The sequence below is a fragment of the Scomber japonicus genome, chromosome 18, assembly GCF_027409825.1.
Source record: "Scomber japonicus isolate fScoJap1 chromosome 18, fScoJap1.pri, whole genome shotgun sequence".
NCBI classification, from domain to species: Eukaryota; Metazoa; Chordata; class Actinopteri; order Scombriformes; family Scombridae; genus Scomber; species Scomber japonicus.
The window spans coordinates 11,441,619-11,468,179 of record NC_070595.1 but is presented as its reverse complement, the minus strand read 5'-3'; the positions used below and the strand labels follow the sequence as shown (position 1 = coordinate 11,468,179).

At 39.3% G+C, this 26,561-nt stretch overlaps 3 protein-coding genes across 5 annotated transcripts; 1 reads left to right on the top strand and 2 right to left on the bottom strand.

The window, feature by feature from the left end:
- Positions 1–1,480: 1,480 nt before the first annotated feature.
- On the bottom strand, positions 1,481–6,559 carry syngr3a (synaptogyrin 3a). Its single transcript, XM_053337920.1, has 4 exons — positions 6,458–6,559; positions 4,264–4,498; positions 3,149–3,294; positions 1,481–1,801 (listed from the first exon to the last, which is right to left on the bottom strand). The coding sequence occupies exons 1-4, from the start codon at positions 6,557–6,559 to the stop codon at positions 1,592–1,594; spliced, it is 693 nt and encodes a 230-aa protein (XP_053193895.1). The 3' UTR covers positions 1,481–1,591.
- A 3,150-nt stretch (positions 6,560–9,709) lies between these two features.
- gfer (growth factor, augmenter of liver regeneration (ERV1 homolog, S. cerevisiae)) lies at positions 9,710–12,255 on the bottom strand. The gene is made up of 3 exons (XM_053338353.1): positions 11,930–12,255; positions 11,359–11,570; positions 9,710–10,494 (listed from the first exon to the last, which is right to left on the bottom strand). The coding sequence occupies exons 1-3, from the start codon at positions 12,131–12,133 to the stop codon at positions 10,332–10,334; spliced, it is 579 nt and encodes a 192-aa protein (XP_053194328.1). The 5' UTR covers positions 12,134–12,255; the 3' UTR covers positions 9,710–10,331.
- A 13-nt stretch (positions 12,256–12,268) lies between these two features.
- Positions 12,269–17,672, top strand: drg2 (developmentally regulated GTP binding protein 2). Of its 3 annotated transcripts, none has more exons than XM_053338351.1 (14): positions 12,269–12,324; positions 12,593–12,685; positions 13,020–13,180; positions 13,688–13,777; positions 13,877–13,937; positions 14,099–14,189; positions 14,280–14,352; positions 14,548–14,638; positions 15,088–15,185; positions 15,435–15,511; positions 15,625–15,713; positions 15,811–15,869; positions 15,962–16,015; positions 17,278–17,672. In XM_053338351.1, the coding sequence occupies exons 2-14, from the start codon at positions 12,622–12,624 to the stop codon at positions 17,362–17,364; spliced, it is 1,095 nt and encodes a 364-aa protein (XP_053194326.1). In that variant the 5' UTR covers positions 12,269–12,324; positions 12,593–12,621; the 3' UTR covers positions 17,365–17,672. The 3 variants fall into 3 exon arrangements, with proteins under 3 accessions (XP_053194326.1, XP_053194325.1, XP_053194327.1); XM_053338350.1 differs by having other exon boundaries at positions 12,306–12,377; XM_053338352.1 differs by lacking the exon at positions 12,269–12,324 and adding an exon at positions 12,362–12,456.
- The last annotated feature ends 8,889 nt before the right edge of the window (positions 17,673–26,561 follow it).

The window sequence follows — 26,561 nt, the reverse complement described above, 5'->3', positions numbered from 1 at the left end:
CTATCTACATCAGGGCCTTTGGTGACCCACATCCACCTGACCCTGTCACCCTCTCACCATGGCAACAAATTCCAACCCCCCTCTCCCTACCTCAAAAGCTGAACTGATCAATGAATTAGCCAGCTAACAATCCTCAACATCCTTTTACCTTCTTTACCACACACAGATTTTTTTTTTCTTTTTGCCTGAGACTGTCCTGAATCCTCCAGCAACTTGCCCTGTCCTCACTTTAAACGAAAGCTCATCTGTTGCCCCCCCTCCCTGCTTTGTGATCACATAAAATCCTACAGACATTAACAACAGAGTAGTAACGTGGTAATTAGAAGACAGCAATAAGAACACAGGGCAGTTTGGCAGCTCCTAAAACGTAAACATAAACGGACCTGACTTACCCCAAAAATCTCCATCACTTGCCAATTTTTATACAGACGACACTCCACATAGGACACTGTCTCAAATAACTCACTACATACATTCCCTGGCACAGAAATATAACAGACTGAACACTGAGGGAATCTTATAAGCGGGGGTCATGAGGCATATTTTGCATTGTGGTGGTGATTTCCTTTTAAACTGGGTTAAGATAATGATTCTACTAACCAGGAAGACCTTAAATGATGATATAGAAGCATCTTGATCAGTACAATTTGAATGAAATTAGTGATACATTTCTGCATATGAAACTTCACCAGTAGGGGAGCTCAATTGAAGTCAACGATTTTAAAAGTGTCAAATTTGCCTGAGATTTGTTAGTACCATTCAAAGACTAACATGTCATTTGAGACAGTGCCTAAAATTGGTCTAATCTGATGCTAACTACGCCTACTTACAGTACAGCTTATACCTACTTACATAAGAATGTGAGATATTGCACTTGGTCACAAAACATTGTCGTCGTTTTTTTGTCTTTTGTTTTTTTTTTTGTTACAGCATGTGGAAATCTACTAAATTAAGTCACTGTCTGAAACACACAGTACAGTATGGCACTTAGTTGATCTCTACGTTTGGAAACATGCAGATTCAATACACATGATCACGTTTGACTGCAGCAAGGGAAGAGGGAGGAACAACCAGACCGCACTGGAGCGAAAAAAACATTCCCCGTTAACTGTTTGGCATATGAAAGGGAATATTTTGACACTTTGTGAATGTGTTCAATGAATAAAAAGGAATAAGATGAAGGTGCTGTATGCATTATTTTTAGTACTCTAACACTGCTTTGTGGTGGAGTCCCTCACTTATTGATCCCTTCATCTCTTTTTTTCTTTGTGTTTGAATACTGCAAAGTGGCCTCCTCTTGTACAATTCCCCCTCTTGTCTTCTCTTTTTCTCTCATCTGCTCTGATCTGAGGACACTGGAGTTCAGCACGCAGGTTTTTAGAAAAGCGCAGATGAAGCTGGAATGTTAAAGATGGAAAGCGAGCAAGAGGAGGAATCAAAGAAGCAAAGGCGTTTTTTTTTCTTTGACATGATTTGAAAACTCAGCCCAGATCAAAACAACTGCACGTGTAACATCACAGAAAGCAAATATCTTGAACTTTCCTTTCTTCCATCTCCCCATCTTCCTCTTCCTCCTTCAGGTCTGTCTCATTTAGTAAATGGGAACCTGGTATGTGGGAGCTGCGTTGTTCTCGGTAAAGGGCGGGCTCTGGTAGGTCTCTGTAGTCTCGGTGGTGCCGCCTACTGGTGAATTGGAGGGGTACGGTTGAGTGGGCGCGCCGCCGTCCATGTGCTCCGTGGTGAAAAGGGTCATGTCTGTACCCAGCAGATACTTCTGGACTGCACGCACTGTTAGGCCAGCCTATATGAGCAGCAAGGGGAAGGGGGGAAGAGGGGAGAGGGGGCAAAAGATGGGAAATATGAAAATAAACTTCTTCACAAGTCCGCCAAAGTCATGAAAGCCACGTTTTCACATCCTGATATTAGTTAGCCACCTTCCAAAGCAGTCATTTAAAATAATAGGCTTTATATATTGTAATTAGCTGTCTAGTGAAATAAAGTTAAGCCTTGACTTGCCTCAAAATCATGAGAGAATAGAGCCCAACAGCTGGAAACTGAACCAATCAGACAGTGACTATGCGCTCATAAACTCATAAATCGCATTCATAAAGTCAGCCAACCTTTAGGATTAAGCATGAGTCAGCAAATTCATGGCCAGTCTCTTACTTTAAATTGAGTCAGAAATTGATTTTTTGATTTTTGATATTTAAGATTAGAGATTTGTTTATTAGCATTTCTCTTTTGGAAAGTCAAAGGAGTCACTCAAACGTTGGGTCCTGCTCATGTTTTTCTCACCCTTGTCTGATCCAAACTGTTATTATATTACATTTTTCTTAATATCTTTCCGACATAGTAGAGCTGTGTTCTTTGGTTACAGGAAGCCTCAGTAAGCAGTAAAGCAAATAAAATATGTTTAACAGTAGACTAGCTCTGCACCACACATTTCTTTTGAAGGTTTCCTGGTTTATAGTTTGTATAGTATCCTGCAGTGAATATACAGTGACAACCTCTCTTCATCTACAGCATGACATTCAGGTTCAGTTTTTAACAAACAGCAGCTCTTTAAAGTTATGCTTGACCTTCCAAACGTGGCTGAAAACTATCAAATATAGGAGGTCGGGTTTTAAGCTGCTAGGTAGGATTGAGCCTTTTCATGCACCTGTGCTGAGGAGGCCATTGTCTCAAAACCTGTCCTTTGTTTACATTATATTTTTGGGAGGTTTATTGAAAAGCTGTGTGTGTGTGTGTGTGTGTGTGTGTGTGTGTGTGTGTGTGTGTGTGTGTGTGTGTGTGTGTGTGTGTGTGTGTGTTTCTTAAATCCTGCAGGAAAAACAGTAGAACAACCGAATAAATCCAGTCAGTTGCAGGTAAGAGTCATGTCTATGTGTCAGTGAAGGAGAGCAGCGGTCACTCAGTTGTTGGTTGGTTGAAGACTGATTTTGTGGCCTATGAAGTAACTATGCTCTGCCCTTATTAACAATGCCCCTAACTCAACTAAAAACCCATACACATTTTCTAGAAATCATCAAATATGAGTAAACTAAGACTTGATTTTGGTTATTCAATCTACAGTATTTCATGCTGGATGTCTTATTACTTTCAGAGAATGCCTATGTATGTAAGTATGTGTGTAGTTGCATGTTCTTACCCAGGTGATTATGGAGAAGAAAGAGAAGGCGATTGCAGCACGGGCTGCATCTGCCCCTTGGTTGAGCGGCAGCTCGTCAGCCGTGGTCCGAGACCACTGATTTGCCAGGAAGCAGAAACTTACAAAGTACAGGAAGGTCCAGAAACCTGCCGGAAACCAGTCAGAGTGTTTGGAAAAATGTTCAGGAGAGGGTTAATTTCCCAGTGTAACATGCAGATGAGGTATGAAAGTATTTCTCAAATCCTAGCCACATTTAAAGGGTTTTTGTTCCGTCAGTAAATTAAAAATACTCTCATTTCTCCAACATCTTATGGTCAGTTCACAGGTTTCATTTCACTTGTTGTTTTGTGATGTAAGAAAACCAGTCATCTGAAACAAAGAAGTAGGTACACATTTGTGGCATTTCGGGGAAACCCAGGCTTCTGGATCTGCCTTAACCACTGTTAACATGGCACTACAGTGTACACACACTCTTAATATCACTGACACTGTCTTTTGTCTATTTGATGACTTACAGGTTAATCATGAAATCTCTCAAGTGCAACTTGATTTTGCACAGGATGTTGGATATTTTATTTTATTTCATTATTCATCACTCATGCCATTATACAATTTAGTACTCATAACATCCACTGATGAGGGGGTGTAGCTTCTTGAAGAGGACTTTCAGGTATTGTAACATACTCTGGTGGCCTGAAGCTTCTCAACAGGGGCCACAATCATTTAGAATAGACTTTTTAGGCAATCAATAATGTTGTCAGTGACACATTGAATTGATTTGGTATTTAGATAATACCAGAGTGCCAGCATGTGGTCAGAAAACCATTCCCAAAAAATACATTTGCACTGGTTGGCATATGATTGGGGAAGTTTCAGTGTTAGTAACAGTTTAGAATTTGATTTAAAACAATCAAGGAAACTTCAACTTTAACTAAAGATGAAATTTAACAGAAAAACCACAAAACAGAATAAGAAAAGTTATAAATGAATCAAATCTTGTTTCTGCGCTTGCTGTTGTTGACATGACTCAGACACATCAGCGCAGTCTTACAGAATGATGTCTAAAAAAAAGGAAAAGAACCTCTGTGTATGACAGCACATGATTGCCAGCTCACCTGAGAAGCCGATCTCAAGCATGACAGCCTTCTTCCTGTCTTTGACAGAGCTGATGGAGGAAAACTTGAAGTCGACCAAGAAGAAGAAGGAACATGCCAGCAGGCCCACCAGGCCCACGAACACACCGTAGTTGCATGCGTCCGCATTCTTGTTGAAGACACAGTGGAGACGCTCGCTACCCATGTTCACATAACCTTCATTTAGAATGGAGGCGAAGACCACCAGGGAAAAAATCTGTGCAAGGGGGGACAAAGGAAGAAGAGGAGGAAATAGGAAAAAAATTGAGAAAAGGAAAAGGTAAGTGTTGCTTTAAACACCACACCACATTGCACACACAAACACACAGTCTTGCAGGCTCACTGGAAACAGGACTGTGGCAGCATCTCTTTGAGCTCGGACCAAAGGCATTAACCTAATTTCCTCCCTTTCTCTCTGACTGACTGGAGAGGTGGATGCTTCACTTCCCCTCAAGAATCAGAAAGACCTGAGGCACTGTGTGTGTGTGTGTGTTTGTGTGTGTATATGCACATATAAACAATTAAGAGAAGAAGTGTTATAGCTGTGTATGATACTATAAAGCTCTATAAGTTCATCTCATTTCTTCATTTTAACTAATAACGCCCCTCTTTTAAGTTTAATATCTAGTTAATTCTCCATCTTTGTTTCTCCCTCTGTTCTCACTTGCACACTGACACTGATCAGCTGACTAACGCTTGATGGCAGAATAGGGCCATGTGACACACACACACTCTCCCACTTGGGGGTTTGGGTCATATGACTGTGGAGGAACACACAATGGGATAATGCCGGAGCCACATTTTGAACTAATCACATGTGGTGGCGATAATCCGAGTAGACACACAGGTGCTTTTAATCAATCAGCGTGAGAAAGCTGTTCCATCTCTGATAGGAAAAGAGAAACCTTTTCACTAATTGAATTTCACTGAATTTGAGTTTGTCTTTCCTTGTCTGTAATTCACATTTTTACATTAACTAAACTTCTAACAGCTAACTTTATTTTAAGTGCTGCACCTTTTGAAACAGAGGAAATGAAAGTCTGTTCCAGTCAAGAAAGTGAGAGTCACTCACAAAGCTGCATTGGATTGTGATTTATTGATGATGCTGATAGCTGGAAAACTAAAACCTCTGATTCTGCTCACAGGGGATTTCTCACTAATGTTTAGAGAATTTCTCTTTTTATTTATTTTTTTACCTAATCAACTAATAACCTCCATTGTAGCTGAACTATAAATCTTTGAATGTGATGTTTCTGCTCAGAGTAAAAAAAACAACAACAAAACAGGCATTCAAATGTAGAATTACACACATGAACTACACCATCTCTAGAAACATCTTCACCTACACAATATGAATATGAAGAGTCTTGAATCAGTGTTTCATGTAATTATAATAATGATAATAATAAACCTATGGGCTTGGAGCTAATTTCACTCTCTTGTATTAGATTCCTCCTCGGTTGTGTTTCACAGAGAGATCCCTACGCTGGTCTTCAGAAGACCTTCTCCGTGTCACCCAAAGGTGATGCGTTACATCAAACGTCAGGGCAAGACGCGTCTCCGTGGCCCTGCGTGCGTAATGATGATCGCGGACCAATCACAGGTGGGATGACGGAAGACGACCGTTTAGGGTAAATCAGCAAAATCATTAGCTGGAAAATATGCTTGACATTATAAACGAAGAGAGCATGTATGATAAATAGTGCTGTTTTATTTGAAAGGGGGAAAAAAAGAATCATAGTCGGCACGAAGAAGGAGAAAGACGAGGCTGAATATGGATCTATCTCTCTCATTTTCCACACAATCTGGGCCCGGTCTAGTGCTCTTCTCTTGGGCTGTATTTATTAAACTGATTTAAAAATGAAGATAGGCGGTGATAGGTCGGTTTCTGCCCCTGAACACATCTGTAGTAAAAATTCAGTCTCATGGTCAGGGTGTCAGATAACTACCAGGCCTTGGTTACACCCTGTACTGTACCTTTATGTCTATATAAATCCACTACAACCCCGTTATGATCATTTAATCTATGGTTTACGTTCACACACCTTATTGATCAATTATCGGTGGATTTCTAGGGTCTATATTTGCAGTGGGAACACGTCACGGGTCTCGCGCAGCAACGACAACACATACACACACACACCAACACACAGCACCGTAAAAAACGCGCTCTCACCCAGGACAGCACTCTGAGAATGGTCTGCGGCTGTTTGGCAAAGGAAAGCGGGTCGATGGTAGACCCGGTCCGGCCCGCTCCGAACGATCCCACTCCGTCCATCTTCTCTCTCTCTCTCTCTCTCACTCTCTCTCTCACTCTCTCGCTCTCTGTGCGCTCCTCGCGGCTCCACGCTCCCGGCTCCACGGCAGGATGGATGCGCTGCTGCTCTCTGCTGCTAGGGACGGGTCCTGCGCGCACCCGGTGGCGCGCGTTCAAAGATGCGGACGCGCCGAGTAGGGAACGTGCTCGTGCTTTACAGGCTGGTGGGATACACAGATATTATCATAATATTATGTAATATCCTATAGACATATTAAATAACAGGAACCTACAATTAAAAAAAGTCAAATTGATAGTCCTGTACTATCAAGCAAATAACACATTATGAAAATGTTTGATTCAATTATATTTAAATTGGTTACCATGCTTACATAAATTGTAATGACATTAGGCTTATAATGGATTAACCAGAGCCCGACCGATATATCCATCAGCCCATATTATCAACGATATTGGTGTATTGCAGATATATTGGTATTGGTGTAGGCTATATGTTGCTTCATATACGCCAAAATGCACACACACACACACACACACACACACACACACATATGTATATATATATAGATATATATAGATATATACATTCCCAATGTGTATATATATATATTCCCAATGCAATTTACAGTTTCAATGCACTAATGTCATCTTATAAATAAAGTAAAATACATAGACCTAGATTTGTCACGTGTTTGATAACCACATTTGAGGGATCATTGCAAAAAAAAAAAAAAGTATGTATATGTTCTGCATATGAACGATTATCATATGATATAGTCCCCAATATTAGTGCTGGTATCAGCCCCAAGTATCCAGCATTGGTCGGGCCCCTAAAATAACCCATTATAATAACAAAGACTTGATACTTCATGAAAAATAATGTTATGATGTAAAAACAAATGTCAAAAAAATAAATAAAATCAAAACACTAATTCAAAAGTCAATGAACATTTAAACTGCATAAATGAAGAGCACTGCCTTTTGCAGCATTATCTTTGTTTGATGACCAGCTCCAACATATTTTTATGAGAATTATCTGTAAATAATAATGTACCCCCTCCAAAGATTTAGAGGAGGTTGTGGGACTATATCAACCTTGACTAGTGTCTGCACTTGTCCTCACAGGTACCAAACAGCCCAATAACATCCACCTGAAAGGCGGCACACGGGTCAAAAAAAGTCCCACCTCTCCAACCACACCAAAAAACCCTCCATAATTACTTAACAGCTCTGCTGGACTTCACTGTATAGTCTACACACGATATACTGACTGAAAAATCCTGCATGAAACTCTCATCAGTCACAAACATACTGAATTATGAAAAATGGCACAGAGGAAAAAAGTCTCATGACAATGTAGCTGTGCCAAACACCACAAAATAGCATTTGAGAAGTGGGACAGTATAGTCACAAGTAACTTATCATGGGACATTTGCCAATTACTATCTTGACAAAACATGAACATTAGCTTGAGCACATTGTACTGCAAGTTATAGTGTTGACTAACCCTAACCCAAATCCATGGATCCTAAATATTAACAAAGTATATAATAAATTCAACATCATTTTGTAATTCCTTTTACAAAATCCACATACACAGGATATTAAAGTTGTATCATTTTCAATACAAAGGATCAAGGGGGCATAGGAATGACTTTAACATTGGGGTGTGTGTGTGTGTGTGGGGGGGGGGGGGGGTGGACATATCGGAAACCTGACAGATGCGTTAATGGTTTGAACAGAAATATGTCATAAATTAACTACATTGCAAAACATTCACAAATATATTTTATTCTACTAAAAAGATACATTTGTAAAGGTAAAGGAAAACACATTTACTGATACAATTAACTGATAAATATCAAATATCAATTATTTAATTGCAGGCCTAATCATCCAGGTTTGTAGATAAATTGTGTCTTTTGCCTCAGTGAACAGACACAGATACAGGCAAGGTTAAGGTGGAAGGCAAAAACAGCATCAGAAATGTTAACATATAAACCAACTTGTTTTTACTCTCAAGTGTGATATCCTTCCACATTTCCACTAACTGGCTGATATGACTCTGCCCTCTGTCCCCTGACTTCAGTGTCTCTCAGCTGTCTGTCCCTGCTCTGAACACCCTAAAAGGAAAACAGTCACAATGTCACACAATGAGACAAGACTGCAGTTACTACAAGCAAGCAATCCCATGTTTCCCCTTTTTTGTGAAATCTTGTAAAATATCTACTGTTAGCTATATGTTCCTCTCTCTGTATTCTAATGCAGCTGAGTGCAGAAGGCATCAATGTATCTATCAGCAGTATCTGTATGGTGTGTGTTTCTGTACTTTCACATTTACTCAGTTATGTATATATTACTGTATATATTACATTTACTCAGTTATATTAAGATAATGACCAACTCAGAAAATGCTGATGTACAGTACAATGCACTTTACACCACTAGAGGTCAGTGACATCTTTTTCTATATTCAGTATTTGACATTCTTGTTAATTAAAGGAGACAATATGCTTGTATTGGAAAAAAAGTCATTTAAAGCAGTGTTGATGGTGAATGCTGATTGTGGCTGATATACAATATAATGAATATAAATGTATAACTAATACAAAAACCATGAATAGGATCATGGTATCAGTAAGACAATCGGTAGCTGTGCAGCACTTGACTTGTACATGTGTCCTTTACTGGTTCTTTAAATAACACATTCATAATCACAGTGTTTATTAATAACACACAGACAGATCAGGTCACATGGCTGAAGTGCTGGCCTCAAAGTCCTTTGACTAGAGTAGAAAAGAAGGTTCACGCAGGACTGCAACTCACAACTGTTTTAATTACACATTGATTCACTCATTTATTCATTAATGGTTCATTCTATAGAAAGGTGTACATTCATCTGCTAAAAAAAAAAAAAAAGTGTGACATGACACACACACACATACTGAAAACACAAACACATCACTCAACAAAAAGTATATATATGATTTTACTTAGTTTAAATAATCAAGTAATCATGGCTGTAATTACAAAATGACATGCAGTAATTCTTCATCTCAGCACTATACACACACACACACACATACACACACACACACACACACACACACACCAGAGAAAAATAAAGGCTGTATATCTGACTTATAAGAGCATTTTTTATTTATTTACTTATTTAAAGTGATGGCTCTGATGAATCCCTCATATAATTACAAATATATAATTGTTTTTTTTCATCCAATAAAGGCTGGATATTTTGTGTTATACTGGTTTGTCAAGGGTTAAATAAGACTTCAGCAGATAAAACGCACTCTAAAAACAGGCCAGAGAACCAAGATTTTATTTTGCTAAATCAAATTGTAACAACTTCCTGCTTAAACAAGCAAATCAGGGTCACAACTGGAAAGATGATCCAAAAGTCAAATTGGCAAAAAATACAAGCTTTGGTCTGAGATTTTGAAAACAAGAATTCCTGCAGAGGTTTCAGTCTACTTATTTCTAGGTTTCATGTTCTAGGTCACACAAAACGCCGTATGAGTATTGGTCCTTACTTGAGAAACAGAGAAGAATACTTATTTGCTTTAAGTTTATTACCAGATCATTTATATTAACGCACCACAAAACAAGAAAATATAAGCTCTATCATTCATCTCTCTTCAAGTTTCACCAAAACAGAGACCTGAGCTCCATATTGTGTTTTTGCACTGGAGGGAGGAACTTTTCCTCTTGAGTCTCAGCTCAGTCCTCATGTCTCTCAGTACTCATACCAGAGCTCTCAGTCACAGGAACCATCCTTCCATCCATCTTTCCACCGCTCATCCACACGTGAGCAGTCGAAATTGGGCTTGCCCAGCCGGACGTTGATATCATTATGGAGATAACAGAGCCACTGAGATAGAGCATGGCGACTGCTGGTGTCCGGCTGATTGGTTTTCAATCTGTGGGGAGGAAATGATGTCATTCGAAAATGGCTTCGTAACATCTTGACATGTGAAAATGGAACAGCTTCAGATCTGCTTGAGATTAAAATAAAGATAAGCAGATATAGCAGCGCCTTTGGGCCCTTCCAGTTTCAGATATGGAAATGACACAGCACTAAAAATGGAAAACCGCCATAGTCTCATGTTTTTTTTCCTTAAGAAAATAAGTCTTCAGTGCAGAAAACTCAAAGAATATATTACTGTAATTATTATGTAATAAAACTAATTAGTAATTTTGGCAAAATTGTTATTCAAAGATTGATTAAATTGCCTTTAGGACTTTGAAGGTCTTAATTTTGGTTTGAGAAAATTCAGTTATTAAATTCATTATTATCAATCATAGATCCGGATTTGCATGTTTTGGCCCACTTTCTGCATATCAGCTACTTAAGGCTGAGCGATATATGGACAAAATTAAATATCACAAAAGTTTTGACTAAATACATCATTATCACTCTTTTGACAATACTGTAGGAATGACTATTGGTGCTTTCACAAATGTTTACATAATTAGATTTTTGTTAATAATCAGCAGCAATGTGGATATGGTAAATAATAGACAGCCTGATAAATTTCAGAAAATTCCATCACTGCTGTAATACACCCTTTAAAACCAGGAAAAGACTACACTTTAGTCATATTACCAAACTATGATATCAAAAATCGAAGACAATATGTAGTCTCATATCACAATATCGATATATCAGTGTATTGCACAGTCCTACAAGTACTGCATTATCTTCATAACCAATGCACATTTTCCATAGACAAAAATATATTTTAAAAAAATTCATCAAAAAACAATAAAGAAACTCGTCTAACCTGCCCCTGAGGTCTTCTGCACATTCATCACAAGGGAAGAACTTGGAGAAAAGGTTGATGAACTGGCCCATCTCTTGCTGCTGGATGGTAGATGGTTTATCGGGGTAATATGCTGCCATGGTGTGCAGGAATGACCAGGTGTTGCGCCCCAACTCTTCCCTGTCCAGTGGACACTGTGGGTCTTGTGGCTCTGACTCTGCAGCTCGGGTTTCCTGCAGGTGTTAAGAGAGACATTTAAACACTGAGCCACACACAGCAGGGTCAAACAGTAATTCAAATAGACGCGGACAGAGCAGACAACTGCATTATGTCCCCTGTTTTGGTAAAATCACTTCGAGAGATCAGTGTCTAATAAATTACACAAAATAAATAAAATAAACATTTAAGTAGATTTTGACATAATTTCTGAACAGGGGCTTTTTATACTGTAGGTTAAAACCCAATTTTATATGGGTCATGACTCATGACATAACAACAGACACATTTGTAATAAAGCACCAGGGAACAAAATTGAAGGACAATGTGAGTTAAACGATAACATTAATTCATAAACCACAAGACCTCATGTCACCTGTGCCGCAGGTGTCGTCTGCTTCTTCTGCACCTTCATCCACGATTTAAAGTCCGTACAAGCTCTACAGGGCTTCTTTTTAACGTCCCCAGTTTGCTCCTGCTCCTTACCGGGGCTATCCTCCGTCGGTTTGCTGGTCATTACAAATGGGAAACCTTCAAACCCGGGCGGGCTGGAGGTCGGTGGTCCCCTCGGTGCAGCCATGTTAGCTACTAATTCTCTGACCCACCGTTTTTAGATATGTCAGTTGATAGACATTGTCGATCTTTAATATTTACTGTGACTCACAGATAACGCCATGCTCTCCGGTTCTGACTGAGGTGAGAGATGACTACTCGTCAGAAGTGAATTTCCTTGTTTCTATCGGACCGTCAAAGGGGACGGAACTAGTTCCGGTGGGTGATGTCAGTAGTCCGTGCATGCCGCGGAGTGTAGCCCCTGTCAAAGTGTAAATGTTTATTATTTAACAACATTTCAAATTGTTGCCATTGCCCGTGTCGAGTGCGGGTGCTCATTTAAAGCCATAGGTGTTGACTCGCTGTTTTTTTGTTGCGTTTTGTCAACTGTTTAGTCGGTTAGCTGCGTTAGCCGGGTGGGCTAACAAAGCTAATAAGTTAACTGTGGAGTGACACGTTTTCTGTTTTTGTGTTTTTCCCCTGACAGTGTAGCTGTTACCCACCCACACCGCCACAATGGGTATCTTGGAGAAAATCTCGGAAATTGAGAAAGAAATAGCTCGGACGCAGAAAAACAAAGGTAATAAAGAGCAGACTGGGCTAACTGCTAGCTAGATATAACATGGGTTAACTTGGTGACCATCTGTGTTTGTGTGTGTCTATCTATGTGTTTGTGTGTGTATGAGAGTGTTATTAACTTATTACACTCACTCATACAATTGTAAACCAATGCCATTGCAGGAAAGTCATGACAATAATTGTTATGTCACTGTGGGACATTTGATGACACATTGTATGATTGTTTTGTGTATCATTTGCACACATGACATTGGAACTAGGTGGTCAAAATGAGCAGAAAACGCTGTGTTTACACATTTTGAGCCACTCTTATTTTATTTCATTCATTCCTCCAGCCACTGAGTACCATTTGGGTTTGCTCAAGGCCAAGCTCGCCAAATACAGAGCTCAGCTTCTAGAACCCTCCAAGTCAGCGGGGGCCAAAGGAGAGGGCTTCGATGTGATGAAATCTGGAGATGCCCGTGTTGCTCTCATTGGTTTCCCCTCTGTGGGTAAGGTACGTCAACACGGTGGGTGACAGGCTGTGTTTTCTGGTCTGGCTACGACAAACATGGTCCGTAGAGAGTCACACTAAAGCCTTTATCAGGATATATGACGTTGATGGAAAGATTGAGGTATCTTTAAAAAGCAGCCCAACTCTTAATGTGTCTGTTCCTTAGAGGTAATCCGTTAACTCAGGTGCCATCCAAATCAAAACACATTTTTGGTTTATACAACAGCTTAACAACAAGAAATCCAGTACATATTTGAGTTAACCCATAATTACTAATAAACCAAAACATTTCATTTAATCTATTTCATCTTCCTCATCTTCCCAAACTTAAACAGAGGTTTATTAAAGCATTTCTGGCTTAATCATGAGAAGCAAAGTATATTGTGATCTCCTGGACCTCATCTTCATTTAGTTATCATTTGTTTCAGGGAAGCAGACCAGAGATACAACAAAATAATACAATTACAACATTACTACATTACTGATGTATCCCTGTGTATTGTCCTGCAGTCCACCTTCCTCAGTTTGATGACGTCAACAGCCAGTGAAGCTGCGTCCTACGAGTTCACCACCCTTACCTGCATACCTGGTGTCATAGAGGTACACACGTTCACATCAACACATATCATCACACTTGCAATGTTAAACTGTGAGTAACAACACAATCTGACACTTGTGCTGTTATTTGTTTCTCTTCAGTACAAAGGGGCCAACATCCAGCTGCTAGATTTGCCTGGAATCATTGAGGGTGCTGCCCAAGGTAGGTTTCCATGTTTCTGAGTTGTGTTTGCTGAAACCTGAGTGAGCTGTCGGACATCTGTTTGATTATTATGGAGTCATAATGAGGGATTCTAAACAAGCAAAATAGTTTATAATTAAGATGTTACTGCTGCTAATGATGAAAAAACATACTTTTTATAGGTAAGGGTAGAGGTCGTCAGGTCATTGCTGTTGCCAGGACAGCAGATGTCGTCGTCATGATGTTGGACGCCACCAAAGGAGACGTGCAGAGGTGTGTGTGTGAGGGAGATAGTTGGAGGGGGTTTCATGGCTGTGTGCCTATTTTTGATCAACACATTCTTAATTTCTTTTATCTCTCTAGAGAACTTTTAGAAAAAGAGTTGGAGTCAGTGGGCATCAGATTGAACAGGACGAAACCCAATATTTATTTCAAGGTAAAGTTTCCATTTTCTCCTTTTTTACAGTACAGTACTACAAATTAATTTCAGGGGACCATAAAATGACAAGCATGACAATTAGATTATTAGTTTTTAAGAAACTTTGACATGAAATGTCTATATTCAAGTTGTCTTATTAAACTTGGTCAATATGACTTTTCTTCTTTCTTTTTTTGGTCTCTCTCTCTCCAGCCTAAGAAAGGTGGCGGCCTCTCCTACAACTCCACAGTCCCTCTCACCCACTGCTCAGAGAAGCTTGTTCAGCTCATCCTTCACGAATACAGTATCCTTCACTCTGCCTGTGTGTTTGAAGATGCAGCACACACAGAAAATCATCAACTCAGCCAACACGTGCCGTATATTCCCATCTCCAGAGTTCTTGCCCGTTATGGAATTTTTCAGAATATCATGGAATTTACAGATGTAGTTCAGATAGGGAAAGTCAGGAAATTAAATTCATTGGTGATCTTGAAATTGGTCACTTTACACAATTTCCAGATATAGTTTTACAAGTAGTTTGAACCAGATTATTATGGAGAACATTTACTTAAAACTATAAAAGTACATTCAGCGACCACAGAGTAAATCATTGTTTTGGTCCATGCAATGTCATGGAAGTCATAGTGTATGTGTCAGTGTTTCTCTCATATACTGTTTCAGTCTCCTTGTAATTTAATTTCTATCAGCTTGTTATATATGGTATATGGTTGATTTCTTAACGCTCCACCTCAGAAATCTTTAACGCCGAGGTCCTCTTCAGGGAGGACAGCACTCCAGACGAGTTCATCGATGTCATAGTTGGGAACAGAGTTTACATGCCGTGCCTTTATGTATGTCACTACTCGTCATCTGTGCTCTATCCCAGTGTCTAACATGTACATTGTTTAGAGGCCTCCTAATTTAGTTTTTAGGAAATGTGTTGGTTTGAAAGTCCAGAGAGGGTTTTCTGCCCTTAAATGAAAATATTACTATTACTACAATTGGAGATACAAGGTTTTGAGTTTTGAATGTTTTTTAGCTTGAGTATATTGGTTTTGAGACTCTTCCCCCCCCCCCTAATATGGTTTTGTGGTCTACAGGTGTACAATAAGGTGGATCAAATCTCCATCGAGGAGGTGGACCGCCTGGCTCGCAGACCTCACAGTGTTGTCATCAGGTCAGACATCTAAATGTGTTTGTGAATGACCATTGTTTTGATTGTGCTCTCTTTATGTATGCACGTAATATATTAATTGCTTCCTCCCTTCTCTGTTCACTTGTGTATTTCAGCTGTGGCATGAAGCTGAACCTGGATTACCTTTTGGAGAGGTTGTGGGAGTACCTGGCTCTCATTTGCATTTATACGAAGAAAAGAGGAGGTAGACAGACAAAAGCACCTAGTTTTGAGCTAGATTGTTACATACATATAAATGCACAACTTCTTGCTTCAATATGTATTTCTTTTTTCTCCATTAGAGCGCCCAGACTTTAATGATGCCATCATTATGAGAAGAGGAGCAAGTGTAGAACATGTGGTAAGTTAAACACACATGTATGCATTTAAATATTGTAGATATGACGATCAGACAGCTGATGACGTGTTTCCTGTTTTGCTTTCTGCCTGCAGTGCCATCGAATCCACAGAACCTTAGCCAGCCAGTTCAAATACGCTCTGGTTTGGGTAAGTTGTGTCAGGTTTGCAGAGGCAGTGACCTTCAGAAAATTTACACATTTGCCTTTTGTCCCATAAACTGTTTGATCTAACTCCCTCATGTTGACCTGCTCACTTGAATAAACAGACAGTTTATAGATACGGGGCATTAGAGGTACAGTGACTGCCGTGCTTGTAATGGTTGGCTTTTCTACGAGGGTAATGATGCACAAAACTCACAGTTGGATAAATACTGTAATGCAGTTTTGCGACCATGATTCAATGTGTTTTTGTTGAGTGGGGAGAGCAGAGGATAATGTTTCTTAATGCTGTCAGCACTAAACAGTGACTCATCATATTTCCTGTTTGCATTAACATTAGCATGTGGTCAGTGACACAAAAGGTAACAACTAAATTATAGATATACTACATATATAATATAATATAGTGATTTTTACCCGCTGTAAAATCTCAATACAAATGTGCATTAAATTAGTCTTGTAAAAATAGTTGCCCCTGAAAATACGACCCCTGTCTCTACAGACCAGAGGTATTGACGATAACTGTGATATTTAAAAAATGTTGATATGTTGTTAATACACATGTAATCCTAATGTTGTGTAAGTAATCCAACACTTTACATCAATTCTGTGTCTTTATGTTCTCGTTAGTGTAATGGTGTAATTGTTTTGTTTTATGTCTATTGGTACATACTTTTATTCATTTGTGAAGTAAATTAATTTCTTTCGTATTGACAAAAACTTATATATATCATAAAATTAGGACACAGTATCTCCAACCTGTAAGTGAGCTACATAACTGTAGCTTTACCTTCATTAAATGTTCATTTTCACAGCATTGACCTCTGTAATCACAGTTTAAGCTCATATAATTACTCACTCATAAGCAATAATAACTTTGGTTTATGTATGCAAGGGAAGCACTGACAGTTATGGTCACTAGTGTAACTAGTGTTTTCTCAGTTTTGTAAAAATGACTCCCTATGAGCTCCACAAGCGTTGCCTCGATATGTCAGAAGCAGAGTAGTGCAGATGCAGAGGACAAGACAACACATTTCATTTCAAACTCCATAAACCAATGTAAGTATTTCTACAGCTACAACAGTCTGTATTTTTCATGCCTTATTTATATTATACATGAGTCATAGTTTTATTCTTAAGTCACTGTTAGGGCGCTGTTGAGTTTCACAGGTAACTTGGCTCACTTAGTGGTTTACTAGCTTTGAAACACAAAGCTTCTGCTCTGAACTGTGCTGTCTGTTGGTCTTTCAGGGAACCAGCACCAAGTACAGTCCTCAGAGGGTTGGCCTGACACACATCATGGAGCACGAAGACGTCATCCAGATCGTTAAGAAGTAAAAACACAAGTCTCTGATTCGACAGAGGAGAGAAAACAAGCAGGACGAGACACACTTTTGCTGCTGGAGGAGTTACAGTGGGGAAAAAGATTAAACAAAATCACTGTACAATAGATATACAGCAATGGGAAAAAGCCGCCATTCTTATTTTGTATATGAAATTTAACAAAAACAACGCATTGAAGAGACGGACCAGATTTCAGTTGGTTGTAGACTGGAACTGATGTATTTACCTTTTAGACAAAGAAGATGCATTGATACAGAGCGTCAAAGTGAGGTGAAAAGAATAAAGTCCCATAAAACCTTAAATGAATCCTGCTGTTTGTTTTTTGTTCTTATCATACTTTAAGTACATCTCACCTGGACTTGACTGAGACACATGTACACACTTCACTAGTAAAGATAGGACCTTCAGAGGAAGCTGTATTTCTTTCAGACTGCATGATGTAGCTCAGCCTGAGGGGAGACAACAGTTGGTCCTTTAGAGACATGATCGATTACATTTGGATGATTATTCAGAGTGTATTATGTTGAAATTTTGAACTATAAGAAAAGGTCAAGAAGGGATTTAGTTGAGGAAGATTTGTAATGGAGGCATGATATGTTACAGTTTAACAATTAACCTTATGGTGTAAACTTAACTGAGAATTTAATAGCTGTGAGTAAAAAAAACATTAAACTTGAATTGGGGAAAATGAGCAACTATACATACAATGCTGCCTATATAACTTAAATTCAATCAGGGCAATTGGACAACATATACGCCTATATTTATATGTCTGTGAATAATATCAGCTGACCGGTTGGACCTGTAAATAATACTCTCCAAAACCCCCTAAAATGATCATTACCTTAATATCATAACACCATAATTATCCGTGATATCATTTACCATTTTTATTATTTTTAAAAAGTGTAAAACCAGCAGATCCACAAGCCTGTCTTATGAACACAGCTTTTAGAAGCATAATTGTAGATAAGAATCAACATAAAGTCAAAGATGTCATTAAAAGTGCACTGTTGTATTTCACTGTAAGATAATATGTTATGACGGGAGCTATTCAGGTTAGCATCCTGCTCATTTTGCCTCCTCCTCAGCATTTGCAGCAGGTGAGGGTCATTCACCTTTGACCCCTCCCCACTATCTCCATCCCTGCAGCCCAGCTGTTTGTTTCGCTGTCTCTGGGGCTCCAAGGCAGGCTGACCATTTATCTTTCAGAAAGTATGCACTCACCCATTCACTAGCACACACTCATATACACACACACAACACACAAGCACAATAGCACCATTAAAAATTCACAAGCATCTCTTTGGTCTAGGAGAAGGGGACAGAGTGGGAGGCTTAGCGGAAGAGAGAGAGAGAGAGAGGGGCTGTGAGTTTACACCGCTGGCCTTGAAGATGCCTTAAAGATGACTTGTCGCTGGGAATGGTGGATGGAGACATTCTGCTTTGGAATAACCTGAAGGGGAGAGGAATGATGGAGGGATAATATCGTGGAGAGAAAAACAGAAGAAGAAGAAACAAAGGTACGGTGAATGGGTGTGTATTGTGTGGAGCAGGCATGACACTTGATGCTGCTTGGCTCCATATGGCATGGCTAAGTGTGATCAAATGTGTGTGTGTGTGTGTGTGTGTGTGTGTGTGGTGGCAGTATTCATAAGCCAGAATTGTGTGTATATTCTTTTATAAGTCATTTGGTATGTTGTTTAAAGCTAAGTTGAATTTAGTCTATTGAGTTGAAGGCAGCAGAGAATGTAGTTTACATCCTGGGCTCCATCTAGCTTCTTTTAAACAGATTCAGTGTAAGTTGGGGTGTGTGTATTAACCCCAACCTATTTTTTTTATTTGACACATTAAAGACTAAGCTGGAAATAAGCTAACACCAGTAGTTCCTCTATGAATCGTTGTCATTGCACAGTGTGTTATTTTAGCCTAGCCCAGAAGCCCTGTATATAAGACAGTTGCAGCGGTTCACTGGTTCCATTTTAGGGGACAGGTCTCACCCCCTGTATAGTGACTTCCTGCTCCTCCCATCTGGCCACAGGTACACTCTACCTAGGACCAAAACTAAAAGGCACAGGTATAGCTTTGTCCCTGCAGCCATCATACATCTTAATAAGAACTAGTTGACCCCTTGATGATGGTTGGGGAGTTGTGGAGTTGATGATGATGATGATGGTGACGATGATTGATGATGATGGTGATGATGATGTTGATGATGGCGATTATGATATGACGATGAGTGCACTTATGCACTTTATGCCATGCACTTTGAGGGTCGCCACCTTACATATTAAATGCACTTCATGAGGCAGCATGGAATGATGATGGGGATGATGATGAATTGTGTGGCTATTTTACTGTTTGAATGAATGTCTCTCACTGCAAGCCAAATTTACCTGCGGGCCGGGTACAAATAAAGAAATCTAATCTAATCTAATCTAATCTTTACTAAAACTTTAGAGCTCCTATTGTCAGTGTTACAACAGCAGCTGAATTCCAGGCAAAAAGTCTCTGCTGCTGACCACAAAAATGAGTTTGCAACCTTGACTGTAATTTATTTTTATCATTTCCTGACTAGACTTAATATAACAAGCCTGTCTTTGTATAATTGATTTGTACACAGTATTATAAACTAAAAGTATTCAAGGATTCAAAGGCTTTATTGTCATACACAAAAATAAATGTAATGAAATTCTTAGTTGGATGGTCAATGACTCCATATGAAATAGATGTAAGTATAGGGGACTTGATGGATGAGAGACTGAGCTGATGAGGCTTTAATGATCCAGCAGTACCTCCATGACCTCATGGTTAATTGGCTGAAACCTAAGAGTTCATTTCTCCTCAGTTTAACAACAGTAATTAAATGTCAGATTTCATATCATGTTACAAATTGTGCTAATTAGCAGCGGCGTCTTGTGTAGTTCTTGTGCAGGTTCTTGCTCCACTGCCTCGGCATGATTTGGAGAAGGATTAGTGGACATCTTGCATCGCTTTTTAAAGTAAATCAGTAGTTTTTAGATATGAGAATAACTGTAGATGTTAATGTTTTAAAACTTTTTTTGAATTATCTCATTTTAATAGTGAAAATATATCAGAATGGAAGTCAGTACTATATGTGTCTTTTCTGTTGCTGATGTTTCAGCATTGAGACTTCACCACAGTCTGTTTCACCACAGGAAGGCAAGAGCTTGTGTTTGGTGAATTGAGAATTTGCTGTAATCCGTAGTTACATCCTACTGAAGTCAGCATTTTTTTTTTAGCTAATTCAGATTTAAAAATTGTTTATTTGCATGCCAAGAAGGCTCAGTAACTATATTTCTGTTTTGCTGGTTCTCTTCTCTTCTCTTGATGGTGCCACAATTCACCACTAGTATTAATCCAACTTTAATTGTAAAAATGTACTCTCTGATCACCTGCTGTTTACTGTTTATCTTGCATCTACATTATTGAGTCTTAAGTGTGGCTGAAAGATTTGCCTGGTAAACTGCCGTAGCAACCGATGACAAAGTGTGCCAGCATTTCAGAGGTGCATCTCTAGACTCTGATTACTTTGTCACTTCTGCCCTCTTGTGCTTCAGTGTGCTCATTACATGAAGCTGCTGCAACCAAGTTATTACAGCATGTGGTGGATTTGAACACATGAAAGCACAGAGGAGAGAAACTAATCACATACTCACTGAAGGCTGAAATGTTCTGATATTCATTTTATGGGTTAGAGCAGGGATGTCAAACATGCAGCCCGTGGGCTAGAACCGGCCCGCCAAGGTGTCCAGTCCGGCCCACTTTCCTTCCTGTCTTCTTTTCCTTCCTACCCTCCTGTCATCTGTCCTTCTTTCCTTCCTCCCTTTCTTACTTACTTCCTTCTTTGTTTCCTTTCCTCCGTCCTTCCTTCCTTTCATCTTTCCTTAATTTTCTTTTCCTTTCTTCCTTTCCTTCCTTCCTTCCTTCCTTCCTTCCTTCCTTCCTTCCTTCCTTCCTTGTCTTCTTTCCTTCTTTGTTTCCTTCCTTCCTTCCTTCCTTCCATCTTTCCTTCATCTTCTTTTCCTTTCTTCCTTTCCTTCCTTCCTTCCTTCCTTCTTTGCTTCCTAATCCCTTTTCCTTCCTTCCTTCCTTCCTTCCTTCCTTCCTTCCTTCCTCCTTTTCTTACTTCTTTCCTTCTTTGTTTCCTTCTCTCCGTCCTTCCTTCCTTTCATCTTTCCTTAATTTTCTCTTCCTTTCTTCCTTTCCTTCCTTCCTTCCTTCCTTCCTTCCTTCCTTCCTTCCTTCCATCTTTCTTTCATCTTCTTTTCCTTTCTTCCTTTCCTTCCTTCTTTGCTTCCTAATCCCTTTTCCTTCCTTCCTTCCTTCCTTCCTCTCTTCCTTCCTTCCCTCCGTCCTTCCTTCTTCCATCTTTCCTTCATCTTATTTTCCTTTCTTCCTTTCCTTCCTTCCTTTCTTGTCTTCTTTTCCTTCCTTCCTTCCTTCCTTCCTTCCTTCCTTCCTTCCTTCCTTCCTTCCCTCTTTTCTTTCCATCCTATCACTTTTCCCTTCTTTCCATACTTGTTTCCTTCCTCCCTTCCATCTTTTTATTGGTCCGGCCCACATGAGATCAGATTTGGCTGTATGTGGCCCTTGAACGAAAATGAGTTTGACATCTCTTTGTTAGAGTTAGAGTTAAAATAAATATTGCACTCATAATGAAATGAGTGAGGAGTTCGATTGAATTGAAACCAACTAGTTTGAGGTCATAAGTGTTGGTATGTTTTAGATGATTTAGATTTTGACTTAAGAAACAATACAGGTGTACTGATTACAGTGCAGGTGTCTTCTCAACCTTGTCTTGGTTTTCAACAGGGATTGGTGCACATAGTGATTTTTTTTGTTTCCTCTCCAAAAAAGCATCCACATGTACTCAGAGTTAGTCTTTTATGTTGTCAGAAAATCACTCAACAGTACAACCAACATTACAAAAGACTCAGCATGGACCTTTATGGAACTGTTTTCTATTGACATACAGGGATTTTGTGAACAATTGATAGTCATGTTGATAGTCTTGTTTGTGTGTGTGTCTGTACTGAGTGTTTTTCATGCTTATTAGACTAGATCTGCCTTTGTGTCATTAGCAAATCTCTCTTGAACAAGTGGTCGGGTTGTTTTCTGTACATTTCGTGCACTGATGTTTGTCTGTATGGATAAGCTAGTCAATGCAGTGATGCACAAAAAGAAGCACTCACAGAGAAATACACTAATCCAGCACTCAGTCAGTCTCTCATTCCTGAAAGTGAACCTTTTAAACACATTTGTCAGTAATGTGCCCACAAACTCCTTAAACTACTTCACAGAAACACTACTTTTCTTCATTAACTTACATGATTACCTGACCTGTAAAATCCCTGAGGTAATGCTGGTGAAAATGAAAGGTGTGGTGTGTGCTGTTACTGGACAGCTATAGGAACACAGCACAAATTACACCATTTTCCACAGCATAGTCAAGTTATAAATGCATTTATTTACTTTGAATATAAAAAAAATCCCATTTAACCTCTGAGTAAAAGACAGTAATCAGTAATCAGCTGCGATTAGGGTAACATTGAACAAATCTCCACCCACATGCTGTGCGTGCGTGTGTGTATATGAGTGAAGAGTACTGATAAGGCTCCCCCAACACACACACACACACACCACACACATGCCTTACAATCTATTGTCACTGTAGGGGTTTCACTTTAGGCTCTGACGTTGGGAAGCTAGTGTGGGATGATGATAGCATAAAGTGTGTGAGTGTGTAAGTAATCCTACCAATTAACAAACAATGGATATCCCTTATTGTTTACTCAGGCACTTAAGGATAGAGGGACATAGTAGTGGAACATGTTTAGAAAGATAATTGCTGTACTAATGATGCATGGATTGATGTAAAGAGTACTCATACCTGAACCAGCTGTTTTCTCTGCTCACTATTGTACAGTTGTACTGCTGATGTACAGGTAATCACTGAAGCCTCTCTGAAGTAACAGAGGGTATGATTACAATTGAGGGCCCATTGTGTGTTTTGATGGTCTGTGGTGAATGTACTTTTGTGTGTATGCGTGGGTACAGGGCTATAAAAACATTAGCAGAGGGAGATTCATTAGTCAGTGCAGCTACACAGAGGCCATTGCGTAGTTTTCTTTCCTCTACACAGTGAATGGGCTCATCAGATGTTTTGATGGGTATTTCTGGATTTACAAAAAGGCTCTGAATATTGATCACTGTCACTCACCAGAACAGTTAAGGTATGTATATATTACATAAAGAGGATATGGTATAAAATTTGTCTCATTAAAGATTAAACTGTCACAAAGGTCTGTGCAGTCCAGCTTTACTCCGAGCTGTATATTTGATCTGCTTGATTTATCTTGTGGTGGGTCTGTATTGGCAGTGATGTATCCTGTGTGGAAACAGGAGAACGGGAAGTTAGTTAATGTTGTCAGGTGTTAAAATATTTATGTTGTTATCACTTTTATTTGCTAAGAGAGAACAAAGTGTTAAGCTAAGAGGAATCAATCTACTGAATTAAACTGCACAGATCTGTTACCACTGCCACTCATTTGCAATTGTTAATAATAATAAAACTAATAACACTACTGCTACTACTACTACTACTACTACTAATAATAATAATGATAATGTTTTACAACAAAAGAAATTACATGCACAAATGCTTCACATCACAAATAGACAAAATTAGCATAAAAACATGTAAATGAACATAAGCTTGAAAATAAAACCCACTTGATAATAGAAATTAAGGGAAAGTTAAATACATAGAATGTGTACTTCAGCTGTGCCAATTTGAGAATTAATAAGCAAAAACTTAGATATTTTGCCATGTGTACACAATCTGTAAATCAGCACCTATAAGTCTCTGAAGCCATAAGCAAACACATTGTCCCTTCTCCCAAATGACACAGACTCATCACCAGTCGTGATTAACTGAAATGATAAATAATATTTTCTTCCAGTTTATGTGATGAAAAACACTTGAGTCATGAGAACTTAATTAAACAGTAGTAGTGCTGAGAAATCAAAAAAAATTGCATTAATTATAGGATACAAACAGCTGCAATGTGTCAGTTGGCTCCGTGCTGACACCAGGTGGACTGACTGGCACTAGTTTAAAAAAATATTTTGAATGTTATTATGGTTATAAAAGGTCATTCAGTGAAACAGCAACAAGAGCCACAATTATTCTTGTAGGTATTGTATTGTAGTAGGAATTGTTCCAGTAGATTCTAGTAGTTTTTTTGCACTTATTTTCGAGCATGTAAAATACAAATGCCCATGTCTTTGTATTTAAGTCTGAAATTGCCACCATGCTCTTAATTCACTTATAACAAAGACATTAAGGTCAGACAGAGTATTTTTATATCTATTCATGGCAGTGGGCTCAGCCAAATGTGTTGGTGTTTGACCCTCTGAGGCAGGTCTCCACTGTTTAAGCAGCCGCCGGCGTCTCTGCATTGTCAAGTTGCTGGGTAATCTTGCAGCGAAGGTTAAGACTTGAATGGGGCTTAAAGGCTTACAGGAAACCTGAAGCAAGCCCCCTCATCCTCCCGTCTCACCTCCTCGGTCTGAAAAGAATATCACCCTCTCCTGCTGTCACTCCTCTTTTCAGTCTGTCGCTCAATCATAAAAAAACCCACAGTAATGTCAACCAAATATTGTCTGGGTGCTCTGAACCTTATAGTCTATTGGATAATCATTATAGCTGTCACAGGTCACAGATTACATAGCTGGCTCAGGCTGCTGTTTTTGGCGACTAATTATGAAGGTGTGAATTTGTGTGTGTGTCTACGTGAGTATGTGTGTTTCTAATTTGGCGAAAGGTATATTACAAGCCCCCAGTGTGAGTTAAAGTATTTCATTTGCAGCACCTGGAAGTGTATGTGGCATGCTCAGTGTATGAGTGTGTGTGTGTGTGTGTGTGTGTGTGTGTGTGTGTATGTGTGTGTGTGTGTGTGTAGATGTCAATCTCTAGATAGTCCCTCTCTCTCTGATTCACAGTAGATCCTGCATTCAGTGATCACATGTAGTCTCCATTATTAGACTTGCCTGCCTCCTTGTGTGTGTGTTTGTGTGCTTGTGTGTGTGTGTGTGTGTGTGTGTGTGTGTGTGTGTGTGTGTGTGTGTGTGTGTGTGTGTGTGTGTGTGTGTGGCCATAGGCATTAAATGAGCCTGTTGGCTATGCTATGCTCAGGTGATCTCCTTTATTAGTTGCGTGTCGTTGACTGCGTCTGCTGAAAGCTTGTTGTCAGCGATTGGCACGCAGATGACGAGACTTTCTTCAGACCCTTCATCTCTTACTCACTGACTTGCTGCCAGTCTTCCCTCCGTATCACTCTCTCTCTCTCTCTCTCTCTCTCTCTCTCTCTCTCTCTCTCACCTCTCTCCATCCTGTTTCTCCTCACTTTTCTAGCGCTGTCGTTTGAGTTCTCATTTCTTCTAACAATCTCCCTCACTCTTCCTCTCCCTCTGTCAGTTTTCTGTGTGTAATCTGCAATTCATTGATGTAACTCTCCCTCTTTACCTCTGCCCAGCTCCCTCTCCTCTTTCCCCACCTCTTACATCTCTGTCATCTGCTCTCTATTCATTACCAGTTCACTCAGTCAACAGAGCACATCAGCCAGACAGCAGATACATATCACACATATCAAATAGATCTCTGTGTGTGTCTCTTTACCTGTTTGGTGACCAACAACCTTCACTGTGTATGTATCTGATGAGCGGGAAGGAACTTTTGAACTTTTCCTCCCCCCCACCCACCACCCCACCCCACTCCACTGCTCTTATCTCAGTGGGTAGATAGATGATACCAGCATCTGCTCTTGTTGTTATTGCTGTGCAGCCTGCAGACAGTTTAGAGTTTTGTCATGGTCACTGCCCCTTAGGACATATGATACAGATTTTAGATCCTATCTTAGGTCAAGACTGTTAGTCCTTCCAACTTCTATTAGCAGAAAGAAAACGTAGAGGTGGACCTGTTAACTGTAACTGACATAAGTGATCAATATCTTTTGATACATTAAAATAAATAATCCATAGTTTCTAATGGATACATACCTATTTTAAATCTTTACTGATGATTTTTATAATGCAAAATCTCATTATTATTATATTAAACTACGGTATGTATGTATATAAAAGATTATATATTTGCATCTTTTTCT